Source organism: Acanthopagrus latus, chromosome 14, assembly GCF_904848185.1.
Source record: "Acanthopagrus latus isolate v.2019 chromosome 14, fAcaLat1.1, whole genome shotgun sequence".
Taxonomy (NCBI): domain Eukaryota; kingdom Metazoa; phylum Chordata; class Actinopteri; order Spariformes; family Sparidae; genus Acanthopagrus; species Acanthopagrus latus.
Window position 1 is genome coordinate 19,780,138 of NC_051052.1, and position 17,457 is coordinate 19,797,594.

Genomic DNA, 17,457 nt, shown 5'->3' on the forward strand with positions numbered 1-17,457 from the left:
GTAAGGGAAAAAAAACAAACATGTAATAGGTTACCTACAATAAATTTGAAATGATTGATTGACGCAAAACAGGGTAAAAATATCTGAAATAAATACAATTGTTAACATCTTTTTTTTACATTTATCACACAAACTTGTATCTTTGACATTTCATTCAAGGTGCTTTTTGTGAGAAAAAGTGGATTTTTGACTCTCATTCCCCAGTCATCTAGGTTTCCCATCTTGTTAAAAACTGACTCTTTGAGATGGCAGCCAAGTCCCAAAGCATCAGTTTTTGACAAATTGGGAATGAATTAACTGGTACCTTTAAAGAACCAGATGTTTTCATGTTTTCTGGTATCATTGGTGATGATTTATCCAGGACATTTTCATGTTCGTTAAACTTTCACTCACCAACAAAGTGTGCAACAAGCAATGTAGACTTTTACTTCCCAACGTCCTACTGATTCCAACCATATTAACATTATTAAACATCATTTAACATTATACAAATACAGTGAGCAGCACTTATTCTCCATTAGCTTTATGACTCTGTTATGTCATTAAACATCTTGAGTCCTCTGGGTGGTAACTTCCTTATTTCCACGTTGAAGCTTTCAAGGCACAAAAATTGTTTAGCAAAATTGAAGAAATCCTCAAGGAAGACAGAATCAACAATTGTCCACTTGTACAAATCAACCATTTACTTGCAGAACAGCTCATACATTAGCTTGGGACTGGAGCTAATTATTCCACACCAATGACTGAAAACCATGCGAGTCTCCAGCAGTCAATCAGTCATGAGCTTTTTCTGCTTTATTGCTCCACACTGGTTTGCGTTTCTCTATGAAGGCCCGGATCCCCTCCTGTCCGTCTCTCAGAGCCAAGTTGTCAACCATTACCTTGGAGGCGGTGGCATAGGCTGCATCTCGACCTTGAGCCATTTGTCTTTGGAGGACACAAAGGAGAGAAAAATACAACATGTGAAGGGAAATATGTACATGTTCATCACAATGTTTTAAAAGTTTTCACTCAAGGAACCCTAACTATCATGAAAGTTGTTTAGTTTTATCCATCAGTGAAATTCTTTTGTTAATCAGTGGTACCACCTACAATATTTACCCAAAAACATTCTTCAGTAATTCCAGCTAATGAAAGATGCATTTATGTCGCACTTGGATACAATTTGTCACCTTTTTTTGAACCTTCAAGCATCTCTGGACTTTACAAGACACTGACAACAACAAGAAAAAGGTGAAATTGTTCTGTCGTTACCTCTGAAAAGTGGCCTTGCCGAGGGCTACGACAGGTCGGCTGGCCTGACACACACGCTGGGCGATGGCTAATGTCTCCTCCTCCAGTTGCTCTTCTGGCACCACCTTACTGACCAGACCGTGCAGCAAAGCATCATGGGAGGAGATGGGAGTTCCTGTGAACAGCATCTCCATGGCAACCTGGTAAAAAGCCAGAGGCAGAGTATCAGTTAAGGCTTGAAACTGGCTTGAAATCATAAATAAATTGAACATCAGTTAAAAATACACCTGAAGTAGACGAGTGTGTTCAGCTCTTACCTTCCTCGGCACGGCTCGGCCGATGGCCACTGCCGGCGTCGAGCAGAACAGACCCACGCTGACACCTGGAGTGGCGAAGGTGGACTTCTCCGTGACCACGGCGATGTCGCAGCTGGCAACGAGCTGGCAGCCGGCCGCTGTGGCAACACCATTCACCATGGCGATGACCGGCACAGGTATGTCTTGTATCAGAGTCATCACCTGAAATACACCAGAAGGTGAGTTATTTGTAAGAATAAAGCTCCTTTGATTTGTAAAGAGAAATAGAGGGGACAATGATAGAAACTCACCTCTGCACAGGTGTGAAACACCTTTGTGTGATACTCTCTGCCCTGAGTCGACGTCAGCTCCTTCAGGTCGTGTCCGGAGGAAAACACTGGACCTTTGGCTGACACACACACAACATATAAATATTACAAGGTTATACTGGCATGTTTACTCTAAATCACATACACTCAGAATGAATAACTACCTGATATGATAATAACTCTGAGATCATCACTGTCGACATCAGTGAGGATATTTTCTCTGAGGGACTCCAGCATGGACAGAGACAGAGCATTCCTCTTCTTGGGGTTGTTTAAAATTATACTCCTGGAAGAAAAAAAAAATGAACACTTAAAGATTGTGTTTTGTCCATCTGACCTTCGGTTTCACTTTCACACTATCAGTGGTTTATCCTCTTCTATGCAGCCAAAACCAAAGCCAGATCAAACTTTGTTTTGCATGATTTCATAGACATTACAGAATCGCTGTCACAACAAATGCAGGAGATTAAAAGAATAAGAATAATCTGCAGTACAGTCACTTTAAATGTATGAATACTACACACACTGTAGTACACAGTTAGAAGATTTAGCAAAACTTCAATCTGACTAGTACAACCTGTTTTACCAGAGGTCATGTTCCATTTCCTTGATTCATTTAAACCAAACTCCATTTAAAATTGTAGCAATTTAAAGCTGATACTTTACTTTTTACTCACCTACCTCAATGTACTTATTCTTAGCAGATAACATAGTTAGCATATAAAGATTTTGCATTAACCAAAAAATCTCATATGCTCAGTGATTGAAGTAAAAGTTATGTAATTATTAAAAGAAAAATACTTATTTAGTGACTATTATCAGCCAAATAAATCAATTATAGAGGTATGAGCAAATCGTGCTAGTGGATTGCTTTTGATTTTTTGTCTTATAAACTTCTAACTTGTTTTGCATTGTGTTTGGTAATTTGATCCAGATAACTTATTATAATTATTTGCTATAATTAAGTTGATCTGCAACTTCTATGGCCTAAAAGGTGAATATTAGAAAATAACACATGGCATTTACTTGAGTGGAAGTGTATAGAGTAAATTTATTTAAAAGCAAGTTAATATTTAATAGTGAAAATGCTTATTGCCTCCCATTATTGCATTACCTATGTGTAAAAGAACAGATTATCAAATTGTTTTTGCTTTTTAATGTCACTTCCCGGACTCCGTAGCCTCTCATGCTGTCTTTTAGAGAGACTTGTTTACTTAACTGTACCCTGACGTAGGTCTCAATACGATCCAAACTTTGACATTTTATCACTTAAATATATTTGACACATGAATAACACGCATGCCGAATTTACCACAAGACCTTGATCTGTACAATAAAGTACAATATGTACCACTGTAACGTGACGTTGTTGTTAAAGTCTGTAATCTCTCCATAAATGCACAGTTTCCACCTGGGAGCACCTGAGCTGTACAGTTCCAGGACTCACGAACATTTTTGTCTACTGCACCTGATTCCGTTGTTTTGCTGTCTCAGTGTCAGCGGCTCCGCTTCAGTCTGAGAGTAAAACCGACTCCCTGTCAGCTGAGTTGATGTCCTGCTGAGCTGAAACACTCCGACAGCTCTGCACAGAAAACTACGGGCCATGTTTCTCCTCCTAGCTTCACCTTCCCGCTCACACTTCCGGGTACGGCGACGTCATCCCCGCGTAGGACAGACCAAGAGCCAATCAAAACGCAAAAGAGCCAGACGTTTAGAAATGAGTTTGTAAAAATAATTAAATGTACAAATTAAAATACGCTTGTATACTTAAACATAAAATATTCTATTGTTTATTAAAAATATTTGTTATAAAAGGCCCGAATCAGATTTTCTATTTATTTCCGATCAACATTTATTTTTAGCATTTTTTTTCCCCTAAAAATATGTTTTAAACCTTTAAGATTTATTTTTAACCAGATTTTAAAAAATATTTTTACAGTAATTAATTCTGAAGAGAAAAACAAGTTGCAAACATTAAATAACCCATCTGCAGAAAGTGGATACATTTAAATTATTATCATTTTTCCCCAAATAATATAATAAAATAGTATTTAAAATTAAACTCTACAAATTAAATAAACTAAATAAAGTTGCAAATAAACCGTGAAAATATTCTTGAGGTGTTTTTTCCCCTTTTTGTGGTTCATATTTTACAGTAAACATTATAGCAGCATTATAATTTGGTATAAATCTGCAAAATTGTTCACATTTTGTTTGTATTATCTACTAAATGAATAAACTTCCTCACTTGGATCATTTGAGAAGATCATGTACAGACACCACATTCAGACGAAGTGAGTGTATTTATTCTCACACGACACAAACGACACAATAAAGTGAAACACACACACACGTACAGTACAGTGATTGGTTGCCACTAGTTACCACTACTGGTAGTTAAACTGTGACTTTAAATAAAGACTCAATGTTTGTAACTACTGCTTTTAATGATAATGAACAGAAAAACACTGAACAACTGAAAAAAAGAAAAAAAAATCAAGAAATATTTTTCTTTTGGTTTGTGGCTCTAGAGACCGTGTTCACGCCGCGGCCATTTTCCTCTGACATCACACTCGACGAGAAGCTAAAATGTCGTGCTTCTGTTCCGTCGCATAATCGCACGCAATCTGACAAATTTTATAATTTCAGTGAATCCTGATTGAACTGAAAAGACGTTAGATTGTGAAAATCCAGAGGGAAAATTTCAGAAAAAGCAACATGCCTGGTAACCCGTTAGCTAAACAACAGCTAATGCTAGCATTAAACAACTTCGTAGCTAACAGAATAATTTGACAGTGTTACATATTTAAATGGGCGATTATAACTATGGAACAAAAAGATGTAAAGACCTTTCATTTTCAGGACTTGTAACGATTCTTGAGCCACAACCACACACCAATTTCACACCAATACAACCTTTCTAGCAGAAGGTTGTTGAATATGTTGTGTTACAGCTTAATGTCCCATTGGATTTTCACTTTCCATCAGTGTTTAGTCATCACGTATATCCTGGAAAACAGCAACATAACATTAATCCAATTTAACGTAAGATGGCCGCCGTGTGAATACGGTCTTGTAGCGCTGACAGATGTTTTCTAAACGAGTGATGATGTCAACAATTTGAACAGCTAATTAAAATATTATCTACATTGCTCCATGAGTGTAAACACGGAGTAACATTAACAGTAAAAGTGTTGGGAGACGAGCTGAGATAAGGCAGGAAACAGAAAAAGCACGAGTCCCATCAGAGCAGGAGAAACGCCAACACCCACAATCCTCCTTCCCACCAGGAGGAGCAGGCCAGCCAGCAGGAGGCAGGCCTCATGTCAGGTGACGGCATTCAGGCTCTGGCCTCCATCGGTCGGGGTGAAGAACTGGACTTTGGGCATGGCGAGCGCCGAGTTGTTCCTGCGCAGGTTCCCGCTGCTTCCGCCTTTGCGCATGGAGTTGTTGCGTCGCATGGAGTTCCGCTTCCTCAGCGAGTTCTGGTGCGACAGCTCGCTCTTCTGGAGAGTCTGGATTAAGATGGACGGCTTCTCGTCCAGTTCTCTGGCGCTGCAGCGCGGCGTCGCCACCTTCAGGACCGACGACAGAACATTTAGAGATGTAAGTGATTCTTTCTGTTCCGAACATGTTGGTGAATAACAATATACATATAATATTTAACAAAATAAAAGCATGAGTGGTATCCTGAGTGATCAGTGAGTCGGGCCGGTACCTTGACTGTGTTACCGAACTTGGAGTAATCCACGGAGTACACGCCCTCCTCCTCTGTTACTATGGGAACGAAGCGGTGACCCCACTGGATCTCCTCGGAGACGTAGGAGGTGCGGGCCTGTGTGGTGATCCCCGTCGTCTCCACGACGCCCTCCAGGATGACGATCACCTCCAGGTCGCTGCACTGCAGCTCCATCGCCGACAGGTCGTACAGCGGGCTGACGGCACAAACAGCTCGGTCATGGGAGGCATTTACAAATCACTTCTCTCATCTAACTTCTGCCACATTGTGAATTAAATTAAAGGTAAATAATATAAGTTGTCATGTGTTAAGAGATCATAAAACACAGCCGTGCCGCCGTCAGATTTAATTGGTGTTGCTTTAAAAAAAACGAAGCATGGATTTCTCATTTTGCTAAATCTCCTCGTCTCTACCTCGTCTCACCTTCTTGCATCTAATAGGAGAGAGTCTTAGACATGAGGAGAGGAAGCGAGGAAAGGAGTCAAGGAGGCACAAACTGAGTCAAGTTTGAGAGGTTTGTGTTTGTCCAGCAGATGGAGGTAGTGAGTCACATGTAATCCAGTGTTCAGAGGAGATTGAAGGGTCATTTGAACACTTTTCAGACTCCGAGAGAAACGTGATGTAATGTGGCGTCCCGTCCTTCGTCTCTCTACCTGTTCTTGTCGATGATGTGGCAGATGATGAGCGGGGCGAGCAGGAACAGGCTGTTGCTCGCCACGGCGCTCTCCGTCTGGACGTCGATCTGATGGATGGGGATCACCTCGCCCTCCGGTGTGGTCGTCTTCCTCACCACCTGCAGGCGGATTGCTGCCCTGATTAATCATGAAGTCATTTTGATCTTTTTCTGACTTCAGCTCAGAGGTTAATAAACAGACACTCACCTGCAACCTGACGGTGGCTCCTATGATCATACTCTTCCTCAGATCTCCGATGCGAATCATAAAACACAGTCGGTTGTTTCTGACGGCGATCACGGCGTGACGGCTGAAGATCAGCGTCTCCGCTCGACGGTTCGACTGAGCCGTCTTCATGAAGATACAACCTGAGGACGGGACGAGACAAATCTGGTCACAAATCTGGGATTTTGTGGAATGTAACTTGCTTGTTTCTTCCGACTTCTTTCAGAGGAAACAATCTACTTTTTAGTTCATCTGTGAGCTTTAGTTACTAGTTCCAGACAACACTCACTCAAAACTTGCGATCTACGTCTGACAGAACTGCACATGAAATGGTACGTTCCCTTAAACAGCATCAATTTTTATTTTAATTACATCGGCTCAGAGGATGCAGGGAATCCAGGGGAGGAGAGAGGAAATGAGGAGGAAACTTTCCTCTGAAGAAGAAAACAACATGGGGGGAAAAAGTCTGATCACAACTGGAATATTGAATAAACCATCTCTGCTCACGGCATCTGAGTCTTTCTTACACTCAGCTGTGCATGAAAAAACATAAAAATGTATTATCGGTTATTTTATCAGTATCAGCCACGAGAGTCAGGTAATTATTGATTATCGTGTCAGCTGAAAAGTAATCCATATTGTGAGGCTGAACGTTTCAGGGACGATGACACAATGTAAGACATCAAACCCAACGCTCAGGACTTTAATCGGTCGATGAGGGAAACAACAGATCATGAAAAGACAAATGTTTCTGATGAATAAAGAAAGTTGTTTGTGATCTTTTAATTTTTCTGTTTTTAACTAGATCATGATTCAGAAAAAACTAAATAAACGATCAAGAGAAAAAGAGTTTGGGACGGCGTGCAAGATGGAGAACCGGTCCGAGGCTCTCAAGTACATCTTGAAACTTTTGTATTTTTACTGGAGGAGCAGCTTCAGTCGGACCTTCGTCACCCTGTGAACGTCGTCTTGAGTCTCACCCAGCATGACGGCGTTGACGATGAGTCCCACGATGTTCTGCATGATGAGGAGGGTGATGGCCGTCGGACACTGCTCCGTTATCATCCGCCCTCCGAAGCCGATGGTCACCTGAACCTCGATGGAGAACAGGAAGGCCGACGTGAACGACCTGCGGAGAAACAATCAGAGAAAGTTTCTGTTTGAAAGTGGTTTCGGTTTCATTCTGTTTTCAGGGCCAACTCTGAGATTCTGGCAGACTTGGTGGGAAAAGCAGCTTTAAACATTTCTGATGTTTAGTGAATCCATCTTAAATCACTCTGACCCTCTCTCTCCAGGACGCTCGCTCCCTTTTAAGGCAACATTTTGTTTTTATCTGGTCGGTTATGAGAAGACGAAACATTCACAAAGCAGCAGCTGCAGCTGTTGGACGTTGCTTAAGACGTATTAAAAGATATCATCCATTTCTTCATATCTCCACTCATTACGTATGATAGTCAAGGATATGAATGGACATGAGTGGAAGGATTAATCAGATCCTTGACTTGAGTAAAAAATAAAAGCATCACAAGCTGAAATTTGTCCCCTGTGACTGAAGAATTATTTACATGATGCATCAGTGTCAGAGCAGCAGTTTACTGTTGCAGCTGCAGGAAGTTGAGCCACTTTATATACATTTATATGTTTTTATGCCCAGTGGTTCCAAACGGACCAATTATCAGGTGCAGAGAACACACAGCATGCGGCTGGTTAGCAGGAGAATGGGATTTGAACCTTTTTTAACGAGGCTTTTATTGTGGAAATACTAACAGAAAACTCATCGACTATGTGGACGTTTAGAAATGTTGCCTCTGTCGTCCAGTTTCACCACACTGAAGTCTTATTTTGTAAAGTTAAGTTGAGAAAAATGAAAACAGGGTGAGTCACAGTTGTCCTGATGGACTGTAGAGCTGCTACACTCAGTCATGGTTACGCTCGTGCGACATCTGGTGGTGTAATCTGGTATTACCGGTCCAGTTTCCTCTCCGGCCTCAAATCACAGGCAGATATTGCTCGTCTGGTGTCTCTGGAAGAACCTCAAGGTCCCAAATTGATTTGAAAATATGTTATTTATGCTCCTTTATGAGCAGAAATCTTCACTTTTCTACGTCTTTTCAAACTAATGTGGGATGGAGACATTTCTGTGGGTGTTTTTTTAAACAAGTCTGGAGTCACTTGACTCTCCATCAGCATGGAAGTGAGGAGATGATGACTGGAATTACATTTTTTTTTTTTTTTGGGTTGAACTCATCCTTTAATCTGAACTCTAACAGTTTAGTAAATGTAGTGAAGTCAAAGTAAAAAGAAGCACAAAATGAAAACAACTACAAGTACTTTACAGTTGTTCTCGCACAGCCTCTGAGTAAATAAAGAGGAGAGATGAAGGAAGGAGGACTGAAGGAAGGAAGGAGGTGCCAACTCTCCCTCCTCCTCCTTCTCCTCCTCCGAACTTTTCTTGATTCCCCCTGAAGTTATGCGAGCAAAAGCTCCCCGACTTCCTGTCATAATTAATATCTGTCTCCCCTTCTCCTCCTCTTCCTCTTTGGAGTTTAAAAATGGAGGAAGAGAAGAAGAAGAGGAGGAGGAGGAGGAGGGTGGGAGTTTAGGATGGATGGAAATGTTTTTGTCGCAAAATAAACAAGTTGAAAGTCTCATCAAACACACGTTCGCAATCTAAATTCTACCTTTCATGAAGATTAAAGTTGTCTGAGTCTTTCTTACTTGACGTCGGTGACGCAGTGGGTCCCGTTCTGCCGCTCCGGGTCCAGGTCTCCGTGCGCAAACGCCACCAGCCACCAGCTCATGGCGAACAGCAGCCAGCTGCTGACAAACGTGGTGGTGAAGATGACCAGCGTGAAGCGCCATTTCAGGTCGACCAGCGTGGTGAACACGTCCTGCAGGAAGCGGCCCTGCTCGCGGATGTTCTTGTGCGCCAGGTTGCACGAGCCGTTTTTGGCGATGAAGCGCGCCTTGTTCACTCGGTCCCTGAACACCGGCTTGCGGGGCATGCGGGAGGCGAGCCCCGGCAGCCCGAACTCCTCCGGGATGATGCTTTTCCTCGCCAACATCTTCTGCTTCTCCTCCAAAAAGGTCGATAAAAATCAACTGCTGTAATCCGTCTTCAGTGCGTAATTACGCACGGATCCAACATGTCCACCTGCAGGAAGCGAAGACGCACAGGCTCGTCTCCTTCTGTTTGGGGATGTTTGGGAGCGCGCCGCCTCTGCTCAGCTCCTCTGAGGACTGGGACGGTCTCCTCTCTCCTGTTGACGTAGTCCAGCTTCCAGAGTCCAGACCGGCTCAGACCAGGACGCTGCTGCTGCCTTCACGGACAGAGCAGGGACCGTCGGAAAACACGTTTCTAATCAAATCAACCGAATCGAAAACTTCTATTAAAAACACTTTTCTCAGCCAGTGCACATTTACATATTCTCCTAAACCCCTTAATTATGAAAGTAAAGTCATCAAATGCACTTTATTTGCACTTCAATTGACTAATTTTACGCGCATTTTCGCATAAAAGTTAATTTTTCAGATAGATTAAGGGTCCCCAAGCAGAACAAAATGAACCTACAGCAGCTGTTTATGGCCGATAAAATATAGATTAATTCATTAGGTTTATATTTCAGCTTTTCATAGTTTGCAGCCACATTCAAGCCCAACAGGAAATATTAAAAGTTTAATTTTAAGTCTATTATAGCGTTTTCAGAACATTTTTAAATACAAACTGTGCAGTTAAGGCAGAAAAGAGCATTAATAATATATAAAATAGACAAAATAAGACAAATGTTTTTCTAGTCCACTAATAATGGATTTAAACAAACAAATAAGCATTTTGTACACTTGTAAATATGGAATAAAATGTCACTTGTTGATAAATTTAACATACAAGTCAAACAAAACTTTGCTGGAATGTTTGTTAAGCATCTCAATAACTGAAATAATCAGATTAAACAAAGAAAAGAACTTTAAAATAAAATTCCACCTTTTTTGTGTCAGAAAACTAAATAAACCACATCATTAAAAACATGTAATGTTCATTAAATAGTCTCAAAAGTTAGCTTTATATAAATGTTTTACAAAATCCCTGTTAGCGTCACATGTCATTATAATGTTTTAATGTATTTTATTTAAGTATTTTTAAGAGGAATCTATAGAAATATGGGACTTGGCCACCAGGGGGCGCCATTTAGCAACATATTGTCCATCAAGTGTTGAGACGAAGAAAAGATTCACTTGTTTTTTCACTCAAATCCATTTTTATTATCAGTCCAAGTGTAAAAAACATGAGGCACACACATAATAATACTTTTTTTTCTATATATGTTTTACAAATTCTTGGATATACAGAATGTACAAAAAAAGTCACGAAAAGTCTCTCTTTGTAAAAATGGAGTCTGGTTTCATTCTTTAACAAATAAAAACTGTCTGCATAGATGAAGAGTTTCACTCCGAGTGGCTGAACATGCAAAAAGATACAGCAGGTAGAAATATGAACGCCTCTTTACGTTTGTTTGTTTGTTTGTTTGTTTGTTTGTTTCCCCAGAAACTGACGACTGGGAAACAAGTTAAAACACAGTCAGCGAAAACTTTAAGATGAAAACATGAAGCTGAAAAATCCCGTCAAATCAGCTGAATCCATCTTTTACTGTGTCCTGAGCTACGGAAGCTGAGAGCGGCCAAGATTGTGTTAACTTTTATTTATTTATTTTTTAATTCAAGCCACAATGATCATTTCTTCCATACGTTCTTATCTTCTGTCTCTAAGACAAAGATGGTTTGGTGTTCAGAGGAATTAAATCACAAGGCAGCAGTGTCCAGACACACACACACACACACACACACACACACACACTCACACACACACACTCACGCACACTTGCACACGTCAACTAAACACCAAAAGATTTACGAGGCGTTTCTGGAGGCCGGGACAAAAAAGGCAGCTGAGTCAGAATCAAAGACGAACACGAGGAGGAGTGAAGAAGTGAAAGACAGACGGAGGGAGGATGAAGATCGTAGTTTAAATGTTGAGAAGAAGAATATATTTACTGCAGGTGCATCTCCAGGTGCGTCTACAGACGTCTGATAAATCACAGAGCGAGTTGTGAAGAAAAAAAAAAAAAACAGTGTGTGTTGAAACTTCTTGAGATGAAACATCTGCCAGTACAATATTCAAAAAAATCTATTTGGCGTTAATTCTGTACAGTAAAAAGTCATTTAAAAATCTAACTGTGATGGACGAGTATGATACAAAGGTTTGTTGACATGTGAATAAATCTGTTGTTGATTTGCAGTTTGAGGGGCTGTAAACTGTCTTCACAGCTGACAGAACCGGTTCAGCTCGAGACTCGCCGACTGTTTGTAAAAACATCCACCGGGAATAAAATGTTTTTACATGAATTATCTCTAGAGCTGTACAGACGCTGGTAGGTTGTTACCTCCTGGACAGAGCCTGGCTAGCTGTTTCCAGTATTTGTGCTAAGCTAAGCTAAGCTAAGCTAAGCTAATCAACAACTGGATGATAGCTGTTTGCATAGATTTTATGACTTTATATTAAAAATGGATTTAAATCGTCTTTCCATGACAAATATCGTATCATAAAATGTCTTTTGTAGAGAGTTATGCGATCACTGAGTGTTAGCATCTGTTGCTAACATCAGTGATGACGTATTAAAGCTTAATTACACTTGGGGGCAGCAGAACAAGCTGAAAACACACTCTAACTAACCATAACCACGTTGTTTTGGTGCGTAACACCTAACCAGAGCATCCACACAGCTGAGTCACAACAGAAGATTAAACAATTAACCAAAAGAAACGTTAAAGAAACTAAACTTTTACAACATATCTCAGGTCGCAGAGATCCCAAAACATCTCTGGAGTTATTCGGAGCTCACGCCGGGCGTCTATTGTCCCCCCCGAGGATTATTAAGTTCAGCAAAGCATGACTGCAGACAGACAGCGGGTTCACCGGCTTCAGCCTGAGCCAGGACACCCTACAGTGTTTGTACTAGTGTCGGCGCAGAAATAAAACTGATAGAACAGACTCACGGTGGAAGCAGACCAGAAAATAAACTATCCAGCATTCGATTTTTAAGATAATTGTTTTCTTTACTTCCCGATTTGAAAAGCATCAGATGCGATAAATCCTTTTCATATTCAATAAGCAGTAGAGTTTTCAATGTTTTTTAAAAAAAGAAGTAGTATTGGGATGAACGTGCTCTGGACTTGTTTCTGGTATATTTCTGGTAAATGTCTGCTGATCTTGTCCCGAGGAAATCTTCGCCACGTTGACGTCACACAGCTTTCAAAAACTTGTAAAAGACGTGCAGGTCGACGTCCTGCTGGAAAATTTCAGAGTAACAAGTCACAAAGCAGTCGCCAAATCCTGTGACGCTGATCTCAAGTCGGAGCTGAAACACATCGTTTGGTTTCTTCTTCGGCGTCGGACACAAACGCAGCCTCAGCTTCAGATCGTTCTATCAGTTTAACTTCTATGGCTTTACATAAAAAATTACAGGGTCTAAAATATTAAGGATTTAAAGTCAGTTACAGTCACACAGACACACACTGGCCAAAGCCAACATTCAATCTTTTAAAAAAAAAAAAACGAATCTATTAAATACAAGTTTCTCCCTTTCTTATCGTTGCATAATAGAAGTGCTGCAGGGTAATAAAACTGATACGTGTGGTGCATAAAATAAATGTCACAGATATCAACAAGATAATTAAAGACTTCTGGAGTTCAGCTCGATCTCGAACTATCCAGTAAAAACTCTGAGCAGACCTGCGATTGATTATAAAACGATATGGTTTAACGATGTTTACAGTCTCGGCCAAAGAGCAGAACTTAAATCTGAAGTCTGGTTTGACTCACTCACCACATGATCGGTCCGAATCAACAGGTTGTTTATTCGTTATCGAACGAGGGCTGACGGCCTGAACTCGAACCCTCATCACAACCCTGATGGAACACGTTTCGACTTGTAGCCTCCATCACGGCCATCGAGCTTCAAGTCGAAACACACCGGAACGACAGATTTGTGCGAGTGTTGCTGGACTTTCTCCTTCCTCTGTGAACTTTGGAAGAAGGTGAAGTTATGACGGGAAACCTTCTCTGCTTCTCTGGCGTACTTTCAACAGCAAAGACGCCACTAAATGACAGAAGGTAGAAATGTGGGAATATTGCAGTGTTTCTATGGTCGTCTTGCTACTCTTTTTGTCACAGACAGATAAAGATGAAACCGACGGTGGTGTGAGACCGAGACAAGAAGCTGCAGTTTGAGTAACGTTTGATAAAAACTACAGCGACTTGTTGCTTAAAGAAAACAACTTTTTGTGAGTCTTTGTAAAGATTGTGTGTCTTCAGAATGGATTCGATGTGTTGACAAGAAGAAAAAAATACAGAATGAAGCCTTATTGTTCTTATAAACCTTAAATAAATCTGCTCAACATATTTATTATCTTTCTACTCTTAATCCTGGTTCTTTAAAGGTCGGTAATCCAAAAACTTCTCTCAAAAGCGTCCTTTGGGATATAGTATAAACTAAAGATGGACTATAATTCAGAAGTTGTGTTTCTACATGTCATTAAATAAAGGCAGTAATAATAATTGGCAGACTGAATGTTTCAAGTACACTTTTTAAAAGCTCAAAATCAACTGACGTCATCGATGGTGTTTCCAGAAGCTCCTCGTTAAAGAAACGCGGGCGTATCATCGGCTTCGCTGGAGTGTCGTAGTGTCACGGAGGTCCGTCGGCCTCGTTAAGATAAAAGATTTCTGCGTGAAAATAGAAGAAGACCAACAAGCTGATCAGTCTGTCAGCTGCCGGCGACCGACTTCTCGTGTCTACATGTCGGCCTTGACGAACGAGGCAAACATCCCGTCCTCCTGCTCCAGAAGAGTCTCAGGTTTGTCGTACTCCAAAATGTTCCCTCGCTTCATCACGATGACCAGATCGGCTGTTAGGATGGTGTGGACGCGATGCTGCAAGCAAACAACAACGCCGATTAGATTTTGTGGACAAAATCTAGAAGAAATTATGGCCACAGAAATCTCCAAAAAGAGGCATGCAGTAGTTTGGTTTGATACCAACCAGGCGGTCAGTGGCAGTAAAGGCTTCAGCAGACCCAGAATCAGCCAGGAGGAGAAGGAAACACAACAGAAACAGGTGGGAAAAAAATGGAAGGAGGAGAAAAGAGAAGATCCAAAAGTGGTCTGTGCTGGTCCGGGTCTACTTGTGAGTCCTCACTAGCACACTGAAGAGGCTCTCCTCCTGTGACAGAAGGTTGGGACCCGAGTCACTTTCCACCAGGATCCCCGAGGAGAAGACCAACACCTGCTCGGCCTCCAAGATAGAGGACACTCGGTGCTGGTGGAGGGACGGAGAGGATAGAAAACACCGAGGGGAAAAGAAGGGAGAGAGAGCACAGAAAAGGCGAAAGAAGGTAGACAAAGATGTGAGAGAAGAAGATGAGAGGACGAGACATCATCACAGAGAGAGAAGAAGCAGCAGCATGGAAACAGTTAGTGTGAAAAGGTCAGACGTGAAGGAGGAGGATGTTCGAAGCATCCTGAAGGTAAATAAAACCTGATGGAGGCACATGAGGCTCAAAGATAACGAGCCTCATACCTGCATCCATCACACCTGGAGGCTCAGCGAGCTGCAGGACCGACACTGAGGAAACTTACTGCGATCGTAACGACGGTTCTGTCCGCAAACGCCGTCATCACGACTTTTTGTAAGATGTTCTCCTACGAGGAACAAAGAATAGATGTTAGAGAAGAAGATATTTATACAGAAAATAAAGGAGTTTGCCACAGAAAGAAAGACTTAAGAGGAGTTTCAAAATGTTTTTTCTGATTAATTTAAACATCATCACACACACACACCGTGGCCATGTCTATAGACGCCGTGGCTTCGTCCATGATGAGGATGCTGCTCTTCCTCACGAACGCTCGAGCCAAACAGAAGAGCTGCCGCTGACCGACGCTGAAGTTCTCTCCACCTTCTGTCACCACCGCGTCTGGAGGCACAAATACGCTCATTCACTCACCCAAAAATGATGATTTGATTCTTCTGATAACTGACTTTTGGTGCACTAAAACTCATTTTACTTTAGAGGGAAACTGAGCACCTAGTCCTCCAGGCAGAGCTTTCACCATGTTCTTCAACTGAGCGATCTCGAGCGCCTCCCAGAGTCGGTCGTCGGTGCACGTCCTCTCCGGATCGAGATTAAACCTGCAGCAAGAGCAACATCGTCTGAAGTTATGAGCTTCTTTTGGTTATCGTGAAGTGACAGAAGTAAAGTAAGAGAGCTTTAATTTATAAATACGATCAGCTGAATCCTACAAAGACTGAACAAACCACACGTGGCGATCGTTTCCATCAACTTCCACAGAAGAATCTAAATGCAGATACTTTTGACAGAGCAGTTTAATCCTGGATGCAGGACTGTGCAGCCTACAGAGGGAATTAAAGGTGAGTCAGCTTCAGGTGAAGCTTTTTATTTACCGTCACATCTCCTGAAATAAGATATTAAAAGGAGATTCTGGGATTTTCAAACTTGGGCCCAGTATCTGCATGTTTTGGAGGCTCTGGGTCCACGAACAGTCAGATACTTTTCCATTAAAACACCAGAATTCCCCTTTAAAAGATGCAGAACTTGACATTCTAAATTGGGAGATAATTCAGAAAAAAAGTTAATTCTCTTTAACTCAGAAATGTTTTTGTGTTGTTTGCTAACACAACATAATCACGACATGACGAAGCTGCTGAGCTCTTTTTATTGGACCTGTGTGTGTGGCAGAGTGTCAGAATATAACAGCAACATCTAAGATAACAGTGTGAAACAGTTACTGTCGACCGTTCACCCCGAGACTTACGCTCGCATAAACAAGAGCCGGTGAAAAAACGCCAAGACACACACTCACTTTCTCTCTCACACACACACACACACACATTTATCTAGAGCGCCGTATCTGTCCAAACAAATATCACAAGCTCTTTGTCTTTTATAACAAACACTGAGTCACCGTGTCTTCTAGTAACACAAACACACAGAGGCTGTGAGTGTGTGTGTGTGTGTGTGTGTTACGGATTAGGAGAAGGAGACAGAAAAACAGCGCCGGGTCCTTCATCCGTCCAGCGACCTCGTCAGTTCGTGACGTCTGTGACAAAAGTCAGATTAGGTCCAAGACAGAGTTCCCACTGTGCGTCCGACCACGAACCCCACAGCTGGGACTTCATGTCGCCGCGTGACAAAATGTCTTCCAGGACAAGAAACACTCAGACTTCACTTCTCTCTTACGCATTTATTCACTTGCAGCAGCAGTTTAGATGTTACTTATTAGAAAAAAATGTCACTTCTGAGGTTCGATTTTGCTAGAAAAAATGTGCTGTTTCGGGCTAAACTCTCCAAAGATGAGCACAGTTTGTGGATCACTTCCTCTCTTCTGTTATTAATCTAATTTTTCTGACCCGATAGCTCACGTTCCACAGCCTGTTCAAGGTGCGGATGTTGCCGCATCATATTGTATAAAAGATATTTGACTACAAAATGTTCTCCTTTTAGTTTCTCTCTCCCCGTATCTGTCTGCTCTGTTGACTTCCACTGACAGCAGGAAGTTTTGTAAAGTCAAAAACACACCTCGCATTCTGCTTCCACAACAGCCGATGATGATGAGCCACGTGTGGATAAAGCTTGTTGTTAATTATGTAGACGAAAAAAAACAACCAAACCAACAAGGTACTGAATGACAACCTGGTGCAACGACAGAGGGATGGGATCAAAACTGTGATCCATCACCGGGAGATTTAAAAGCAGCTAGCAGCAGTTAGCAGCTAACATGCTAAAGTAGTACAGCAGCTGAGCTCTCTACTCGCCGAGCAGAAATCTGTCACGCCTCTTTTGCCAGCTATCCAAAAATCACACCGTGGGTAACTGTCGTTGGTGTCGAT

At 41.6% G+C, this 17,457-nt stretch overlaps 3 protein-coding genes and 1 long non-coding RNA gene across 11 annotated transcripts in view; 1 reads left to right on the forward strand and 3 right to left on the reverse strand.

Annotated features, from left to right (window-relative positions):
• Positions 1 to 101: 101 nt before the first annotated feature.
• On the reverse strand, positions 102 to 3,553 carry echdc3 (enoyl CoA hydratase domain containing 3). Its single transcript, XM_037121933.1, has 6 exons — positions 3,327 to 3,553; positions 2,023 to 2,144; positions 1,841 to 1,938; positions 1,551 to 1,751; positions 1,255 to 1,433; positions 102 to 927 (listed from the first exon to the last, which is right to left on the reverse strand). The coding sequence occupies exons 1-6, from the start codon at positions 3,461 to 3,463 to the stop codon at positions 774 to 776; spliced, it is 891 nt and encodes a 296-aa protein (XP_036977828.1). The 5' UTR covers positions 3,464 to 3,553; the 3' UTR covers positions 102 to 773.
• A 733-nt stretch (positions 3,554 to 4,286) lies between these two features.
• kcnj8 (potassium inwardly rectifying channel subfamily J member 8) lies at positions 4,287 to 9,770 on the reverse strand. The gene is made up of 6 exons (XM_037121932.1): positions 9,215 to 9,770; positions 7,477 to 7,625; positions 6,479 to 6,639; positions 6,251 to 6,390; positions 5,577 to 5,793; positions 4,287 to 5,433 (listed from the first exon to the last, which is right to left on the reverse strand). Exons 1-6 carry the CDS (start codon positions 9,559 to 9,561, stop codon positions 5,185 to 5,187), a joined length of 1,263 nt encoding a protein of 420 aa, XP_036977827.1. The 5' UTR covers positions 9,562 to 9,770; the 3' UTR covers positions 4,287 to 5,184.
• On the forward strand, positions 5,738 to 6,657 carry LOC119032582. The gene is made up of 4 exons (XR_005078953.1): positions 5,738 to 5,880; positions 6,038 to 6,111; positions 6,200 to 6,424; positions 6,521 to 6,657. It is a non-coding gene; the product is annotated as an uncharacterized LOC119032582 (long non-coding RNA).
• A 1,231-nt stretch (positions 9,771 to 11,001) lies between the features above and the next one.
• Positions 11,002 to 17,457, reverse strand: part of abcc9 (ATP-binding cassette, sub-family C (CFTR/MRP), member 9) — a 44,871-nt gene continuing 38,415 nt past the window's right edge. For 4 of the 8 annotated variants that reach the window (XM_037121923.1, XM_037121922.1, XM_037121924.1 and 1 more), the window contains 4 exons: positions 15,635 to 15,738; positions 15,390 to 15,523; positions 15,189 to 15,251; positions 14,346 to 14,483 (listed from right to left, as the gene is read on the reverse strand). In XM_037121923.1, the coding sequence (XP_036977818.1) occupies positions 14,346 to 14,483; positions 15,189 to 15,251; positions 15,390 to 15,523; positions 15,635 to 15,738 (439 nt within the window). Of the gene's footprint in view, positions 14,484 to 14,592; positions 14,869 to 15,188; positions 15,252 to 15,389; positions 15,524 to 15,634; positions 15,739 to 17,457 lie in introns of those variants that run through there. The other 4 variants (XM_037121926.1, XM_037121920.1, XR_005078951.1 and 1 more) reach the window with 3 other exon arrangements.

Bases quoted from the DNA above. Each gene is read 5' to 3' on its own strand.
- kcnj8 (XM_037121932.1), bottom strand. From the start codon at position 9,561: ATGTTGGCGAGGAAAAGCATCATCCCGGAGGAGTTCGGGCTGCCGGGG. The intron at 5,794-6,250 runs GTAGAGAGACGA...TTGTGCCGTCAG, and splicing joins CACATCATCGACAAGAACAG to CCCGCTGTACGACCTGTCGG. The intron at 5,434-5,576 runs GTACCGGCCCGA...TCGGTCCTGAAG, and splicing joins AGTTCGGTAACACAGTCAAG to GTGGCGACGCCGCGCTGCAG.
- echdc3 (XM_037121933.1), bottom strand. From the start codon at position 3,463: ATGGCCCGTAGTTTTCTGTGCAGAGCTGTCGGAGTGTTTCAGCTCAGC. The intron at 1,939-2,022 runs GTAGTTATTCAT...TGTGTGTGTCAG, and splicing joins CAGAGTTATTATCATATCAG to CCAAAGGTCCAGTGTTTTCC. The intron at 928-1,254 runs GTAACGACAGAA...TGTCCTCCAAAG, and splicing joins GGCAAGGCCACTTTTCAGAG to ACAAATGGCTCAAGGTCGAG.